Raw genomic sequence first — 18,208 nt, 5'->3', positions numbered from 1 at the left:
CGGTACTGTTCAGCATCAGGAGTTGATGGTAAACCAGTTGTTATGGTTACGGTACTCCTCAGCATCAGAAGTTGATGGTAAACCAGTTGTTATGGTTACGGTACTCTTCAGCATCAGGAGTTGATGGTAAACCAGTTGTTATGGTTACGGTACTTCTCAGCATCAGGAGTTGATGGACACTTGATGGGAACATGACATCCATCTAACCAGCCAATCACTCCTGGGAACTGCCAATATTCATATATTCCTGAGTGTTGTATATAATATGTCTAAATGTGTTTCTTTCTGTGTTGCAGGGGCAGTCAAGAAATGGAACGGCAAGGCCACAGAACATGACATAAGCAGAGCTGTGGGAGGCCACCTCAAGCCCCTGGTAGAGGTGTTTGCTCATAACCAGTCCCTCAACAGCTCTCTGACTGAGCTCCAACCTCACTGGGTCTTCAGAGAGGAAGGCTGAAGAGGGATGGAAGGATGAATGGATCAGTCAGTCAATAAAGAGTAGAGCTGCTGTCTATGCTGTCTGACAAAATCACTATTTTAGTAGTTCATTAAAGTAAATAAGGTTTTATGACTGCTGAATACCAGCTATCAATCACTTAGATTGTGTATTTTCAAGTAGAGATACATCCGTGGGACGTTCCTAGCCCGTTGAAGTTGACATTTTAAAAGGGTTAAGGTAGGGGTTAAGGTTAGGGTTCCCTACCGGATGTCCCAAGAATCCCAAATACCATTGTGCATTCTTCTGTCTCTTTTACATAGCAGGTGTAAAATAAACAGACAAGACAAGTAGACACGCAGGTCATTATGGTCATTGCAGTTTAACAAATAGCATCTAATTATGCCAATCTGTATGTGGGGTTGTTTGAGAAGAATGTGATTGTCAGCCCTAACAATCCATTCGAGCGCCTCATCAGGTTCTGAAAAAGTCCTCATTGATGACGTGTTCCTTCTATTCCAGGGGACAGCAGAGGAACTTCATCGATTCCACTCCTTCATCAATACAAGCAGTGAACATCTGAAATTCACCCTCACCTTTGATGYGCATGAAACAAGTTATCTGGACATGTTGATTAAGAGGGAGGGGGGTGGCTTTAGCACAGACCTATACAGGAAGCTGACGGACAGGAATTCCCTGTTACGCGGAGACAGCTTCCACCCTACACCCCTAAAAAAAACAATTGTAATACTTGAGTATAGAAAACATTTAAAATTTTAATTTTAATTTCGTGAATTTCAAAGAAAAACATAACTGTTTGTACTTGTAGGTAACCAGATCGTGACTACAACTCAGTTACTACGTCTTTAACCACACTGTTGTTACACTGGTGAGTAAAAACTCATGCTTCCTACCCTTTAACTTTTTTGTCTGAAAATAAAATCTACATTTTACTCAACTGCGTCCAGTCAGCAGATGGACTAGATTCCGCTTAGGCCGCCCATTGTGACTCAGTCAAGAATTCAGCAGAGCAAGTTTGTATGAAGGTCTGGTTATTAAATGGGTACATAGTTCAATAGTAATATCCTCTAAAACGCTCTGGTGACAAACTTTGCTGCCCTGTTTCCAGTTGTCCACATGGCTGGGAGAACCTATTCAAGTAAGTATGTAAACAGATTTTGAAAATGTAAAAAAAAAAAAAACGATGTATTATTAGCTAACTAGCTACAGTGTAGGCTAACTCAAATGAGCTGTTAAATGAGCTATCTAACCAACTTCAAATACTGTATAGATAGATAAGTGAATTAAATATCACCAGCTACCTAACTTCATATTAGCTAGCTATCTATTTATCACTGTAAAAAACAAACTCCAAATGCATTTGTAGGTAGCTAGCTAACAGCCATGGAGGGTGATGAAAGGATAGCAGCCCCAACTGTCAGTGAGAGAGGAGGCTATTCTGGATAGGGGAGGTACTTTTGTGTAGTTCCTGTCCCTAGAAGTGAGGACGGAGATAAAAGTAACATAATTTTCAGTGTGGTGTAATTTGACTATAATGAAGTCTGTTTCTTGTGAGGTTTTCTGTCCTCAGATAAAGAGCGCTATGAAAGCCAGTCTACATATGAAGAGGTCCCAATGAAGAGCAGTGGTTCTCAGTCCTGGGGACTCAAAGAGAGGCACATAGTTGTTTTTGCCTCAGCACTGCACAGCTGATTCAAATGATCAACTCATCATCAAGCTTCAAGTGGTATTTATGTATTCATTTGTGATGCTATCCTTGATATGATCCTGTTATTGTCACATGCTACACATGCACATATGTGTGCCCATGCATCTATCATTCCAATGTTATCATGATTTGTTATCAGGGATATTATACTTTAGTAATCCACAATGACCTGGTGATGTAAMAGTCTAATAATTACATTGTCTTCCATATTCCTACAGATACCTTGTAACTGGAGATTCCTTCAAAACGATTGTCTACAGTTAACATGTAGGGCACTGCAAGATTGGGTGACCAGGGTCATCTGGGACTGCCTCCTGGAGGAATTCAGGTGTGAAGGCTACCTGTGTCCTGCGTAACTTCATGAGGATGGACACGAGGACCAGGAGGGGATCTACAGCTCTCCGTCGTGTGCCAGAGGAGGAGTCTGCTGCTCTGCAGGATGTTTCAAGGATGGGGTCCAACAACGCAGCAAGAGGCAATCTGTGTGCAGGAGATCTTCACCTCCTACTTCTTCAAAGAGGGGGCTGTTCCCTGGCAACACCATAGACTACACTATGCACAACCAAAGGCTCTTTTAAGAGCCATTCACATTGCAATAAGTATTCTTCCATTTACTTAGCTATGTCAACTGCAGTTATTCAATTCCTAGTTTCTCTCCCTTTGATTTCTACTTCTCATATGAGGGTGCTGTTTAGGTAAGGGTGTGATGTCTGTGCAAAAACAAAACAGGCTATTTTAAATCACCCATATTGAAAAAATGTAGAACAATTAGACACCCTATAACCCACACCTACACACTCATGTATCAATCTGATTGATGGATTGTGTTGTGCAGTAAACAGGCTCAGGTGTATAACTGTGGCTCCTTCCACCTTCAAAGAATAGGCAAGAGGACCATCCATGGAGAATAGTAAGACACTTAATTATTTCTATAACTACGCTATATTGTTTGTCCGTTCATGTTTTTCAGCATAAAGTACTCTGCAGCCACTTAGTGTGGTGTGGACTCCAGGTGAGGCCACACACAGATTCCTGTTGAACACTGTCGCTTTAACTACCTTATTTTCTCAATAACAGTCTCTCTCCTTCACTTCATCCCTAAATCCTCTAGGTTATATCAGCTGTGTCGGTGAACCCCTCCTGCATCTGAACTGGCTACATAGAGGGCACATCATGATCAGAGTTGAGAGGTCACTTGGTCAGGACAACAGGAAGTATTATTAAAGAGATGCTTTACATTGAAATACAGATAGATGCAGTAGTCCCAGAGTTAATGATCCAAGGTCCGTTTTGCATTTCACCTCCTGATTGATGACTAACAATGTTAGAATAAAAACTAAAAACACAAGGCTTAAACATGCTCTCTCTCTCGTCTACAGATATGTTTTGATGTGAGAGGATGCCAACCCCCAGTCCCATCATCGCCACCTCACCCTCTTTTAAGATGACCTTTGTACCGACTAGAGACACTATTATGTAATTGTGATGAACTGAGAGAATATTTAGGTAGCACTGTGATTCATTAATCATGTGTTGCCTTCCCTGCTCCTATGTGCTTACCTCTTTCCCTTTGTCTTTTACACTTCTCTCACCTCCTCTTTCATAATGCACAACAGATGTGCATTGAAGTACAGATTGAACTTGTATTTATAACACTTGGATAATGAGCTTTTCAATAAAGCATTTCACATTCTCTACTTGTTGAAATGAAGTGTAATTTGATTAAATACTCCACCTATCCTGTTTTTATCAGATCAATGCAGATGAAGGGCATTAGATGTTGAGATGAACCAGTGTTAGAGTATTTACATGATGCATAGGAAGTGTAGTGTTGTGTTTTTAAACATTATATTTCTGTATATATGAATTAACTAGTTAAATCCTGTTTCTAGTCTATTAGTTACAATGTGTAACCATTGATGTCCCAGGACCAAGTGTATAATTGTAATACATACATGCAGACAGCGTCATTCAAAGACTGGAATTTGATACTCCTGGTATTGGATATGACTGAAAAATAATCTCAAAGACATTCATACCTGAACAGCACCTTTATTTGCCAAGGTAGAGTACATGATCAGTGAATATATTAAATGTACATGCTACAATGTGGGGATCTCATGCATGGTAATAACTACATGTATATACGACTTGCATCCTTGGCACAACGTGATATTATATTCTACTCAATCCATAGGCTTCATTAATGTCATTCAGGCTGTTTTGAAGTTGATACGACTGGCTATGATAGCTGAGGTTCATAGCTAGGTTGTAAACTAATATGTATACCAAACGTTAGGGTCCATACACAGATCGGCTAGATAGCTAGCTACACATCCATGGGCATACAGGGATTTTAATCAGCCACTGCACAATAAGCAAGAACATAGCTAGCTACGTGATTTCATCTATCAGCAAGGCAAGCTTACAAAATTGTATTCAATTTGCAGTAAATTCTTCAGCTAGCTAGATTCTATACATCCACTGTTTCCCAAAACGACAGCCTGGTTTGCTGGATGTTTCAGGAGTCCCTAAAACAACCAGAATTACAATTTCATACTCCTGTCACAACACCCATAAAGCTAGCCAGCTAGCTGGCTAATGTTAGCTAGTCAGCTAGCTGGCTAAATCACGATTTTCGTAAATGAACTATTATTTAAAAAAAAAAAAGCATAATCGTTTGTCTCTACATGAACTAACATTCCTGTCAACTGTACATGTTTTTTGCATGATTAGTTATGACGTTATAATCCCTTACATTTGCTTCCATCCTAGTATTTCTGGCCGCCATCTTTGATTCAGTTCTGTTCTGTGTAGGGATTCCCCTCTTTCCTAGTATTTCTTTGCTGAAGAAAGTCTAACAGTCACTAGTGCAGCAGCACCCTCCCCCGGTCCTAGTGCCGGTCCGGTAAGAAGTTTAAGATGCGATGGAACGGTTGACAAAAAAAAGAAATCACAGAAAAAATATATTGACTGATATTGATTTATTTAGGGGGGGATAATCAATATTTTAGTTCTAGCGACGTCCCTGATTCCTACCCTTTAACTTTTTGTCTGAAAATAAAATATACATTTTACTCAGCTGCGTTACCCACTCCAGTCAGCAGATGGCGGTATGAGACTTTAAGGCAATGCTGTTAGTGTGAGGTATAATCTAGGGGACGGAACGCTTCTTTCAACAGCGGCAACAGTAAGTCAGCCACCTCCGTAGCTTGCTAGACATAATAGCTGAACCAATAAAGCTCTTTAGACGCTTTCGTTTTTATTAGCCACTGTGTTTTAAAACCACTTCTGTCGTCTTGGTTAGTTATCCGATTTAATTTCATATTTACGGTGTTGTTGTTATTATTCAGCTAGCGGGCTGGTTAAGTTAGCATTAGCCTAGCTAGCTAACATCTCTGACCATGAGTTCACTAAGCTACTCTTCTCCTGCTAAAGAAGATGAGGATACCACAGTAAAACAAGAAGTAGAGAGTGAGGCCGTTACTGTGAAAGAAGAGGAAGATGCGTTCAGAGTGAAAGAGGAGGAGGGGGAGATGACTGTTACATCGAAAAAGGAGGAGGAAGAAGAGAAGGAAACTGGATATCTGGGCCTTGTTTCCCAAACGCATCTTAAGGCATCCAATGGTTCTAAAGATGAACTTAGCCATAAGATGGTTTTGAGAAACCGTTCCCTGATTAACACTAGTAAGTACTGTCTTATAAACAGAGGCACAAACTCTGCAGTTGAACTGATGTTTGGTGTTAAAGCGGAAATCTGCAATTGCTACATCCATATTGTGACTTTTTAATTATTTATTTATAGCCATTGATTCTTGAAGAATATAACACATGCTTCATGAGCTTAGTTCAACTGTTGTACCCCATCAGATCCCCAAATAAGCTTTTTTTACTCTAATGTTTAGAAACAATGTAAATCAACACTGTATAGCCTCAACATGGTTAAAACTATAATGTTGATATCATGGATGGTCAGTCCTTGCATCCATAGGTCTGTCTGTCTGTAGTTACATTTCTCCAACCCCATAATCATCTTATTAGCAAAACAGTGGGGGAATGACATATTTGTTATTGTTTGAACTGCAGAATGCTGGGTTGTGTGGATTTTTTAAACAGCAACAAAATGGCTGCCCAGAGACTTGGTTTGGTAAACAGCTGAGGGATGGGGGAAGGAGAAGTGTAACCACTCTCAAAATCATAGAGAACGCTATTGTAGAAACCGTAACCCAACACCTAGCGACCTCGTCAAGAAGTTCAGACATCTTGGCGTAACAGTTATAAGGTGTTGGCTTGACAGTCGCTGGACACAGGTTTGAGTTCAGCTCAGGGCTACCCCCAGAATTCACTACACTATGAATACAAGGACTGGCCATCCATGATGTCATAATGATAGTTTAACCAGGTTTCTAGGCTATATAGTATATTCTAGCATTCATCCATGATGTCATAATTAGAGGTCGACCGATTATGATTTTTCAACGCCGATACCGATTATTGGAGGACCAATAAAGCCGATACCAATTAATCAGCCGATTAAAAAAAAAAAAAAAAATTATAAAAAAAAAATATATATATGTTTTATTTATTTGTAATAATGACAATTACAACAATACTGAATGAACACTTATTTTAACTTAATATAATACATCAATAAAATAAATTTAGCCTCAAATAAATAATGAAACATGTTATGTATGTTATGTAACAATTATGCAAAAACAAAGTGTTGGAGAAGAAAGTAAAAGTGCAATATGTGCTATGTAAGAAAGATAACGTTTCAGTTCCTTGCTCAGAACATGAGAACATATGAAAGCTGGTGGTTCCTTTTAACATGAGTCTTCAATATTCCCAGGTAAGAAGTTTTAGGTTGTAGTTATTATAGGAATTATAGGACTATTTCCCTCTATACCATTTGTATTTCATTAACCTTTGACTATTGGATGTTCTTATAGGTGTGACAGGTTAAAAGAAATACTAATAGCCTGTTATACATTAAAAAGTATTAGTAAATTCATAGTATGTGAGGATCTTAAAACATCTAAGGTTAAGAAGATCATGCAGTCAGTATTAGTTGATAGATTGATAACATTTATATAATTCTGTTAAAATCCGTCAAGCATACAAAGGGTACGAATTGTGAGAGGAATGTGTAAACGTTATGTTGATTCCTTTATGTTGTCGTGGATAAAAGTGCTAATCTGTGATCTACTAAATGCTCTTAATCTATGAGCCTGAGATCGATTGCTCTGGTCTCCACTCAAGTTCACGGAGAATTCGCGGTCTTTTTCTCATTGCACAAAAGTTCAATGAGTAAACATTCCGTATCACTATCGTGATTCTTTCTACCCTTTTTCAGGTACATTATTGATGATTAAAAAGAGTAATTTAAATGTAATAACTTGATAACATGTCAAGAGTGTTTAAGGTTTGTTTAATAACATGTTGAGGAAGTTGGTTGGGTTTGCAGAGAGTAATGTGAGCCGTGCTCGGTTGCAGCTAGCTTCGTACTGCTAGGTACTGCTACGTAGCTGCCATTTTATGTCGATTGTGAATGAACGTGTGCGTGTTGGTAAGATGTTTTGCGCGTTATTTGTGTGGTTGTTTTTCAAACACTTTGTTGCCTGTTGATGAATTGTGTTATGGTTTACTGAGTTAAAGCTTTGCTTGACAGTTATATTGAAAACAGTATTTGTTTCAGTGATGTACAGTGTACTGTTATGATTTGAATAAGCCTTGTACCCTACAAAACCTATCGTTCCTGTAGATCTTTGTTCTGTAAAATGTGTATTTATGTAAAATGATTGCACTAAACGTTCAATGAGTAAACATTCCGTATCACTATCGTTTCTTTCTACCCTTTTTCAGGGTGTAACATAGCACTTTAGTATTGCCAGTGTAACAGTATGCTTCCATCCCTCTCCTCGCCCCTCCCTGGGCTCGAACCAGGAACACAACGACAGCCACCCTCAAAGCAGCGTTACCATGCAGAGCAAGGGGAACAACCACTCCAAGTCTCAGAGCGAGTGATGTTTTGAAACGCTATTAGCGCGCACCCCGCTAACTAGCTAGCCATTTCACATCGGACACCAGCCTCATCTTTGGAGTTGATAGCTTGAACAGCGCAATCTTGACGCACAACGATAGCTGCTGGCAAAACGCTCAAAAGTGCTGTTTGAATGAATCTTACGAGCCTGCTGCTGCCTACCACGCTCAGTCAGATGCGTGTATGCTCAGTCAGATTATATGCAACGCAGGACACGCTAGATAAACTAGTAATATCATCAACCATGTGTAGTTAACTAATGATTATGATTGATTGATTGTTTTTTATATGATACGTTTAATGCTAGCTAGCAACTTACCTTGACTTACTGCATTCGCGTAACAGGCAGTCTCCTTGTGGAGTGCAACGAGAGCAGGTGGTTATAGCGTTGGACTAGTTAACTGTTAGGTTGCAAGATTGGATCCCCGAGCTGACATGGTGAAAATCTGTCGTTCTGACCCTAACGAGCAGTTAACCCACCGTTCCGAGCCGTCATTGAAAATAAGTTTGTGTTCTTAACTGACTTGCCTAGTTAAATAAAGATTAAATAAAGGTGTAAAAAAAAATCTAATAATTGGCCAATCGGTGTCCAGAATACCTTGAAATAACTTGAAATCGGCCATATTTAATTTGTCGACCTCTAGTCATAATGATAGTTTAACCAAGTTTCTAGGATATATAGTATATCTAGAATTCTTCCATGATGTCATAATGATAGTTTAACAGGTTCTAGATATATAGTATATTCTAGAATTCATCCATAGTTCACAAATATAGTTAACCAGGTTTCTAGGCTATATAGTATATTCTAGAATTCATCCATGATGTCATATGATAGTTTAACCAGGTTCTAGGTATATAGTATATTCTAGAATTCATCCATTATGCACAATGATTAGTTAACCAGGCTTCTAGGCTATATAGTATATTCTAGAATTCCTCCATGATGTCATAATGATAGTTTAACCAGGTTTCTAGGCTATATAGTATATTCTAGAATTCATTCATGATGTCATAATGATAGTTTAACCAGTTTCTAGGCTATATAGTATATTCTAGAATTGCCCGTGTAGATTTCCTGTGGGGCAAATTATTAGAGCTGTTAATAAGTCATTGTATAATATTCAGCCAAATTTTTTCATCCCTTACATTAAATGCAAGACATACCTAGATGCATTCATGAATTGGTTTGAAACCTTTGTTTTAAGCCCTTCTCAAAGTTGGTGCCTAGACGGATTTATAGAAACTGGTTTGTCATGAAACACTATTTATTTATTAAATGTAACCTTATTTAACTAGCAAGTCAGTTAAGAACAAATTCTTATTTACAATGACTGCCTACCCTGGACGATGCTGTGCCAATTTTGTGCCCCCTATGGGACTCCCAATCACAGACCGGTTGTGATACAGCCCGGATTTGAACAGGTGTCTGTAGTGACGCCTCAAGCACTGAGATGCAGTGTCCGCTGCGCCACTCGGGAGCCCCATAATCATGTTCTAGTGCTGTCCCCAACCAAAAATACATTTTGTCAACCAAGAGTCATCTGTTCTTTCTACTAAGCGCCCCATGTGTTTATAAAATCTATATGTACTGAACTTGTCTGATGCTTTAAGCACGCTGTTTGATTAAATAAATAAGACACACAAATGACCAGAGGAGCCGGTCGTCAAACATAACCTGACCAGAGGGAGCCGGTCGTCAACATAACTGACCAGAGGGAGCCGGTCGTCAACATAACCTGACCAGAGGGAGCCGGTCGTCAACATAACCTGACCAGAGGGAGCCGGTCGTCAACATAACCTGACCAGAGGGACCCCCCTCTGCTGCTGGACTTCGTAAATTCTGCCGTTCTGCTCCTTTTCAGTAATAGACTTCACCAGCAGTCGGCAACCTTTTCCAGTTGGAGTGCCAATATATCTGACCATTTTTACCAATCTGGTGCCAGTTATGATTTTCATATGCACATTTCGTGGAACAGTTTAATTTAATTTATAATAGTATCTCAAAATATTGTCTGTGATTAATCTACATTCTATCTAAATCTAAATGAAAATTATACAAATCTAAGAGTAACTTTTATTCCATTGCCAACTATGTAAAAAAATAGCCTACATAAGCCAACAAATAAAAAACATTGCATTCTGCAGTAGAAAATATCCTGATAAATATCCTAGAAATCACATTGGCTGCACATGGCCTGTCTACAACAAACTTGAAACATTGTATCAACTATCAACTGGGTCAGGAAACTCGGATAGCAAGCTTGCAACATTGTATAAAATATTCTAGGCCCTCAGTTTCCTGCTCCAGTGAGTTCTGGACAGACACAGCTATAGGCTATTTGTGCAAAGGATAAGAAGTAATCAGGTATTTTGTGACATTTCCACTGGATCAGAGCATTACGTTTTTCCCTTTAATGCTGAGTGGTTATCGAAAGGGTGAGAGCTGGAAATATTTTACGAAAATACTTTGAGGAACTATTGTCATTCGCAATTGATTTAGATTTTTGTGCATTTCATTGTGATTTTTACTTGCTGTTTGGAGGTGAAGAAAAAGTTACTTTGAGAAGCTCCACAACTCATTAGTGGTGGTGCGTTAAGACAATGAGAAATACTATCAGACATTCCCAAATGGGAACATTTATAGGCCTACATTTGTGTGCAGGCCAGGTAGACTAGTCCTACTTCTATATGCGTAATCAGGTGTGCGTCGTTACTCAACATTGACAGGAGTGTTTAAAACAAAAGACAATGAATAAATTGACAACCGACTTATCTTGTGGGGTCAGGTCTGGGTGGTCTGCCAGGGGCTGTTTCATTTAGTGTCCGTTGGGTAATGATTTTATTTCCCAATAGTATGTTGTACCGAAGTTGACTGACTGAAAGGGAGTGTAACTTTGATTATAATTACACTTCCCTGAAAGAGGGAAATGAGGTACAACACTTGTTTGTCCCCGCCCTTTCCTGGGTCGGTGAAGAGCGGTATTAAATTTAAGGAATAAATCCAGGCCTCACGCTCATCACCTGTGGAAGACGTGGATTTGATAGTATGTTGTACCTAGTTTCCCTCCTTCAGGGAACAGTAGTTATAGTCATAACGTTACGCTTGTCATATGATGAACTTCAACTTAAATACGGGACCTTGCTGTGGCCAGTTTTTTTGTATTCTGAAATGCACTCGAACTATGTATCATTTAGTGGCTCCTTATGGTACGCTGGGAAAACAGTTTGTGGGCACAGAAATACTAAATCATTTCAGAGTTTGCTATATCCAATGGTTTTTAACTGAGTCATCTTGTAATCCAAGATGGCGTAGCAGTAAGACGTGTTTGTTGTAAATGGTATGTTTTTTCCGTCTTTTTTTGTATATATTGCAATATATTTCAATCTTTTTCCATTTTGAAATTAAATATACCTTCCGGCAACCCGCCTCACCCAATGTGATATGGATCTGCTATTTTTTTTTGTTGACCTTATAGCTTGAACCTCCATCAGAAGCTAACCAGCTAATTAGCTACCAGCTATTTAGTCATTGTTAGCCACTGCTAGCGGGCTTTAACGTTTTAGCTCAGACACCAGCCACTTTTAGCCTGGATAACACCTGCCAGTTTGCACAGCGCAATATCAACCCTGAGCATATCGGACTGTTTTTCTCCACTACATCACCGTATTCCTGCCGTAAGCTCTGGACCATTACATCAGATAATCGCAGCTAGCTAGCTGCTACCGAGTGGCCCAGCCCCTAAACTAGCCTTGAGCCAGGCCCATCTCCCGGCCTGCTCAGTGGACCCTATGATCACTCGGCTACACAGCTGATGCCTCCCAGACTCTTCACTTTGTCTTCACCGAGCCCCGCCGATCCATCACGACTGGTCTGCCGACGTAATTCCGTCCGATGTGCCCTCAACCGGCCTTTGCAGGACGTCGGTGACGCCCTTGTCCCGAAGCTAGCACCAGTTAGCCTCGAGCCAGGCACATCTCCCAGCTAGCGTAGTAATGACTACCTAACTGCTTCCCTGGTTCATATATTCCTGTTCACTGGAGCCTTTAATCACTTGGCTACATAGCTGATGCCTGCTAGACTGTTCATTAATCACGGGTCTCCATTTTGTTTATTTTGTTTATTTGTTGTCCACAGCCTTGAACTCAGGCCCTGTGTGTAGTTTACTCACCCTCTCTGCCCATTCATTGCCATTTTACATGTTGTCTAAGCTGATTAACTGTTGTTGTCTTACCCGTTGTTGTCTTAGCTAGCTCTCCCAATCAACACCTGTGATTGCTTTATGCCTCGCTTTATGTCAATGTCAATATGCCTTGTATACTGTTGTTTAGGGTAGTTATCATTGTTTTATTTTACTGCGGAGCCCCTAGTCCCACTCAACATGGCTCAGAGAGCTCTTTTGTCCTACCTCCCACACATGGGGGGACCTCACCTAGCATAACTGGTGCCTCCAGAGATGCAACCTCTCTTATCGTCACTCAATGCCTAGGTTTATCTCTACTGTACCTGCACCCTACCATACCCCTGTCTGTACATTATGCCTTGAATTTATCCTACCATGCCCAGAAATCTGCTCCTTTTATTCTCTGTTTCCAACGCACTGGATGACCAGTACCCGTACCCTTATCCTACTCCTCTGTTCCTCGGGTGATGTAGAGGTTAACCCAGGCCCTGTGTGTCCCCAGGCGCTCTCATTTGTTGACTTCTGTAACTGTAAAAGCCTTGGTTTCATGCATGTTTACATCAGAAGCCTCCTCCCTAAGTTTKTTTTACTCACTGCTTTAGCACACTCCGCCAACCTTGATGTCCTTGCCGTGTCTGAATCCTGGCTTTGGAAGGCCACCAAAAATTCTGACATTTCCATCCCCACCTACAACATTTTCCATCAAGATAGAACTGTCAAAGGGGGAGGAGTTGCAATCAACTGCAGAGATGGCCTGTAAAGTTGTATCATACTTTCCAGGTCCATGCCCAAACAGAGCATCTAATTTAAAAAATGCATCTCTCCAGAAATAAGTCTCTCACTGTTGACACCTGTTATAGACCCCCTCAGCTCCCAGCTGTACCCATGACACCATATGTGACTCGATTGCCCCCCATCTATCTTCACAGTTTCTTCTGTTAGTTGACCTAAACTGCGATATGCTTAACACCCTTAACACCCTGGCCATCCTACAATCCAAGCTACATGCCCTCAATCTCACACAAATTATCAAGGAACGCACCAGGTACAACCCTAAATCCGTAAACATGGGCACCCTCATAGATATTATCCTGACCAACTTGCCCTCCAAATACACCTCTGCTTTTTCAAACAAAACTTTGCATGACTATTCTTGCTCATTTTAAGACAATTGTCAAATAATTTTAACATTCATTACAGACGTCAATTGTTGTACAACATCATGGCTACGCTGTTGGCATCACCTTTTACAGTGGATTTCCGCTGTTGTGGGCCTTTAATCATCTGTCTGACTTTGTTGTTCACACAGGAGAGAGACGGAACTATTGTGGATCCTCTGGGGAGCCTCAACAACCTCATGATGCTGACGAGGCAGAGAAGAGTCTCTCCAGATCAGAACACCTCGATAAACACCTGCAGAGATCCACAGGGAAGAAATCTCACTGCTGCTCTGACTGTGGGAAGAGATTCACCTCATCAGGCATTAAAATTCATCAGAGAATCCACACAGGAGAGAAATCTTATAGCTGTGATCAATGTGGGAAGAGTTTTACTACATCTGGCTCTCTGACTTTACACCAGAGAACACACACAGGAGATAAACCTTATAGCTGTGATCAATGTGGGAAGAGTTTTGGTCAATCTAGCAATCTGACAGTGCACCGAAGAATACACACAGGAGATAAACCTTATAGCTGTGGTCAATGTGGGAAGAGTTTTGGTCATTCTAGCTATCTGACAGTGCACCAGAGAATACACACAGGTGATAACCCTTATAGCTGTGGTCAATGTGGGAAGAGTTTTGGTCATTCTAGCTATCTGACAGTGCACCAGAGAATACACACAGGAGAGAAATCTTACAACTGTGATCAATGTGGGAAGAGTTTTATTACATCTAACATTCTGACTATACACCAGAGAACACACACAGGATATAAACCTTATATCTGTGGTCAATGTGGGAAGAGTTTTGCTACATCTGGCTCTCTGACTTTACACCAGAGAACACACACAGGAGAGAAACCTTATAGCTGTGGTCAATGTGGGAAGAGTTTTACTACATCTGGCTCTCTGACTTTACACCAGAGAACACACACAGGAGAGAAACCTTATAGCTGTGGTCAATGTGGGAAGAGTTTTGTTCAATCTGGCCATCTGACAGTGCACCAGAGAAGACACACAGGAGAGAAGCCTTATAGCTGTGATCAATGTTGGAAGAGTTTTGTTCAATCTACAGATCTGACAGTACACCAGAGAACACACACAGGAGATTCATCTTATAGCTGTGGTCAATGTGGGAAAAGTTTTGGTCAATCTGGCCATCTGACAGTGCACCAGAGAAGACACACAGGAGAGAAACCTTATAGCTGTGATCAATGTGGGAAAAGTTTTGGTCAATCTGGCCATCTGACAGTACACCAGAGAACACACACAGGAGAGAAATCTCATAGCTGTGACCAGAGATAATGTGATAAAATACCTCTGATCAAACATCAGAAAATACATGAAGGAGTTGTTTCATGATATCAATGAAATAATGTCACAATGTAGAATGTTTTAACATTGTAGTAGGAGTTTTTTAATAATGTCACAATGTAGAATGTTTTAACATTGTAGTAGGAGTTTTTTATTGATGTCACAATGTAGATCCCTAAATATTTGCGCCCTGTTCTATTGATTTCAGCATGATATGGATATTAGCCTCAGGGGAAAAAATCCAGGGTCTGAATTGAAAGAGTAAAGTGACTAACAAAAAAAGAGTTGTCCTCTAACCAATGATGTACACATTTTTCCCAGATTCCATGTGGTTTTTGAGCTGTTCGTTTTAACAGGACATGCAATCTCATCTCCCTCCTGTCACACAAATTATTTTAGCATGATATCGATGAGTTATGACAAATAAGTGTTGTGTTCCTTTGTTCAGCAACCACTACATTTAAATGTATCACTCCTAAATGTAGCTGACTGTCTTCTGCAGGTTGTCCTCTAACCAGTGAGGTAAAATATTTCTCCCATTTCCATGTGTTTTGTTTAGTTATGTTAGTTTCAACAGCATGTACAACCTGATTTCCCCCCTAATCGATATCAGTGATTTATTGCTACTTGTCAAAACAACAGCGTTTCTGGTGCTTGTGCAGTTTATACGGTGCTTGTTTAAAAAAAAAAAAGAAGTAATATGATTATTGTGGCAGATGTTTGTGTAAATAGCACATGTTATGTTTAGGATTTCAATTTATCCCAAACTGTTTCTGCATATTGGTTATTGATTTGGACACTTTAAAACTGTGTTTTGACATTGGGGCTATTTCATATTTACATTTCATGTAACATTTAGTAGTGATATTTATTCATGCAACCAACTGACAATTTTTTGGTACAATTATATTGACATTGTTGCCCTGCTTTTAGAATATCAGGGTTAATTCTCACATGTGCCAACCCAAATGTACTAGAGCATGACATTGGGGACTGGGCCCAGATCCAACAACATGCCTATCAAGTGAACCCTGAAAAGAGAGAGAAGCTCTGCAGTGAGGTGGAAAGTTACTACGGATATTGCAGGAGTTTCCTCTTGAAATCAGACATGTCCGTGGTAAGGACAACTTGGATGCTGATTGTCTCAAAGGTGGGCAGTCAAAAAGTTTAGTGTTGTGCGTTTAGCCAGTGCGTTGCCATGGATCACAATTTATTTTGACTGCATGTTTTTCCTGTATTGGAGATGAGTTTTGTTTGGGCTCATTCCAAGGGGACCAGAGTTCTAGAAGCTAGTGAGTTTTATGAAGAGGAGAGTTTTAGAAGCAAAAAATGACAAAAAAATATATATTTAGAATTATTTTTATTATTTTTGTCAGCCAGGTGTTACAGGCTTTAGTTTTTCCATTCCATGTTTTTAGGTCTAGCTCGTCAGCACGTAGGACGCACTGATTGGTGTCACCTCGTTAGTCAGTATGTGTTACACCTGTGCTGGCTTGTCCATCTCGTTAGTGGGAAGGTGTTTCACCTGAGCTGGTCCAGGTTCTATTTAAGAGTGTCTGGCCCAGTGCTCCAGTTGTCTTGATAGATGTGGAGAGTCAACACCTTTAGTTGCTCCACCTTTTTGGTTTGCTTCCTGTCTGTAAGTTTGTTGTGAGTTTTTCTTTTGTTTGCCTCTTCTTGGGCAGATTTAGTGGGTCTCGTGGTGGGTGTTTTTTAGGTCCCAGTTGTTGTTACCAGTCAATTTTCAGTGGACACCCCCATAGTGTCTTTCAGAGCCCCTCGTAAAAAAACAAGTTATATTTTGGGTTGGATATAGCATCATATTGTAAATATTTTAATCAATGGCATTTATTTACAATGCTCATTAGTCTTTCAGTTATTTTTCTTCTGTTTTTTTCTCTTAAGTTTGTACTAAATATTTCTCTTTATTTTCATTGTTTTTTCCTGTGAAGCCATTGTGTTGCATCCATGTCTGAAATGTGCTGTATAAATAAAGCTTGATTTGATTTGAACATATTACATAACAAATGAACCCAATGACTGACCAATCAACAGACTCTTGGTCCCTCTTAGTATGAAAAACAGCATCAATCCCACTTTTCCAGCCTGCTGAAGGCGTGGTGGAGTGGTAAACACCACCCCCGGCTCTACCAGGGGCTTGAGGTGGTCTCCCACAGCTCTGCTTATGTCATGTTCTGTGGTCTTGCGCTGTTCCATTTCTGACTGCCCTGGTAACACATTTAGTCATATTATAATATAACACTCAAAGTAATGGATATGGAGCATTCTATGGCCTCAGTTACATCCGGTACTAAATGTGAACTTCTGTCATCTGATCATCTCCAAAGCTCATTAGGTTCAGATCTACCAGATGGGCTTTGCACATAGTCGGGCGCACTGAATATGCACAGCAATGTCAAAAGTGATGGTGTGGAAAAGTACATTTTACACAAGAGTGGAGTTCATAATAATTTAAATGTTACTTGTCACATACGTAATGTTATATAGCGGTGTAGCTTAAATTCTTGTGTTTCTAGCTCTAACAGCGTGAGTAATATCTAACCAAATGCCTGTGTTTCTAGCTCCAACAGTGCAAGTAATTACCTAACTAAATGCGTTGTGTTTCTAGCTCCAACAGTCCAGTAATATCTAACTGAGAATGCTTGTGTTTCTAGCTCCATCAGTGCAGTAAATCTAACTAAATGCTTGTGTTCCTAGCTCCAACAGTCCAGTAATACCTATCAATTTCACAACAAATACTAATACACACATCTAAGTAATGGAATAAGAATATATCAAATTTATTTATATAGCATCAGCGTGATATCTCAAAGTCCTGTACAGAAACCCAGACTAAAAACCCCAAACAGCAGCAATGCGGTTAGAAGCACGGTGGTTAGGAAAAACTCCCTAGAAAGTCCAAAACCTAGGACGAAACCAGCTATGAGGGGGTGGTCAGTCCTCTTCTGGCTGGTGCGGGTAGAAGATTATAACAGAACATGACCAAGATGTACATAAATGACCAGCATGGTCAAATAATAATAATCACAGTAGTTGTCCGAGGGTGCAACAGGTTCAGCACCTCAGGAGTAAATGTCAGTTGGTTTTCATAGCCGATCATTGAGAGTATCTACCCTGCTCCTGCTGTATCTAGAGAGAGTTGAAAAACAGCAGGTTCTGGGACAGGTAGCACGTCCGGTGAACAGGTCAGGTTTCCGTAGCCGCAGGACAGAACAGTGAAACTGGAGCAGCAGCATGGCCAGGTGGACTGGGGACAGCCAAAGGATCATCATGCAAGGTAGTCCTGAGGCATGTCCTAGGGCTCAGCGTCCTCCGAGAAG

At 40.3% G+C, this 18,208-nt stretch overlaps 1 protein-coding gene across 6 annotated transcripts in view; it reads left to right on the top strand.

Annotated features, from left to right (window-relative positions):
* Positions 1–16,879, top strand: part of LOC139025511 (zinc finger protein ZFP2-like) — a 118,262-nt gene extending 101,383 nt beyond the window's left edge. For 2 of the 6 annotated variants that reach the window (XR_011477103.1, XR_011477102.1), the window contains 3 exons: positions 297–1,595; positions 2,013–2,183; positions 2,384–2,677. Coding sequence is in view for 4 of the 6 variants with exons in the window: in XM_070440657.1 (XP_070296758.1) it covers positions 5,645–5,852; positions 13,702–14,858 (1,365 nt within the window). In the remaining 2 variants the exon portion in view is untranslated. Of the gene's footprint in view, positions 1–296; positions 1,596–2,012; positions 2,184–2,383; positions 2,678–5,644; positions 5,853–13,701 lie in introns of those variants that run through there. The other 4 variants (XM_070440656.1, XM_070440655.1, XM_070440658.1 and 1 more) reach the window with 3 other exon arrangements.
* The last annotated feature ends 1,329 nt before the right edge of the window (positions 16,880–18,208 follow it).

Source organism: Salvelinus sp. IW2-2015, unplaced genomic scaffold (assembly GCF_002910315.2).
Source record: "Salvelinus sp. IW2-2015 unplaced genomic scaffold, ASM291031v2 Un_scaffold2797, whole genome shotgun sequence".
Classification (NCBI taxonomy): domain Eukaryota; kingdom Metazoa; phylum Chordata; class Actinopteri; order Salmoniformes; family Salmonidae; genus Salvelinus; species Salvelinus sp. IW2-2015.
This window is presented reverse-complemented; position numbering and strand designations above follow the sequence as displayed.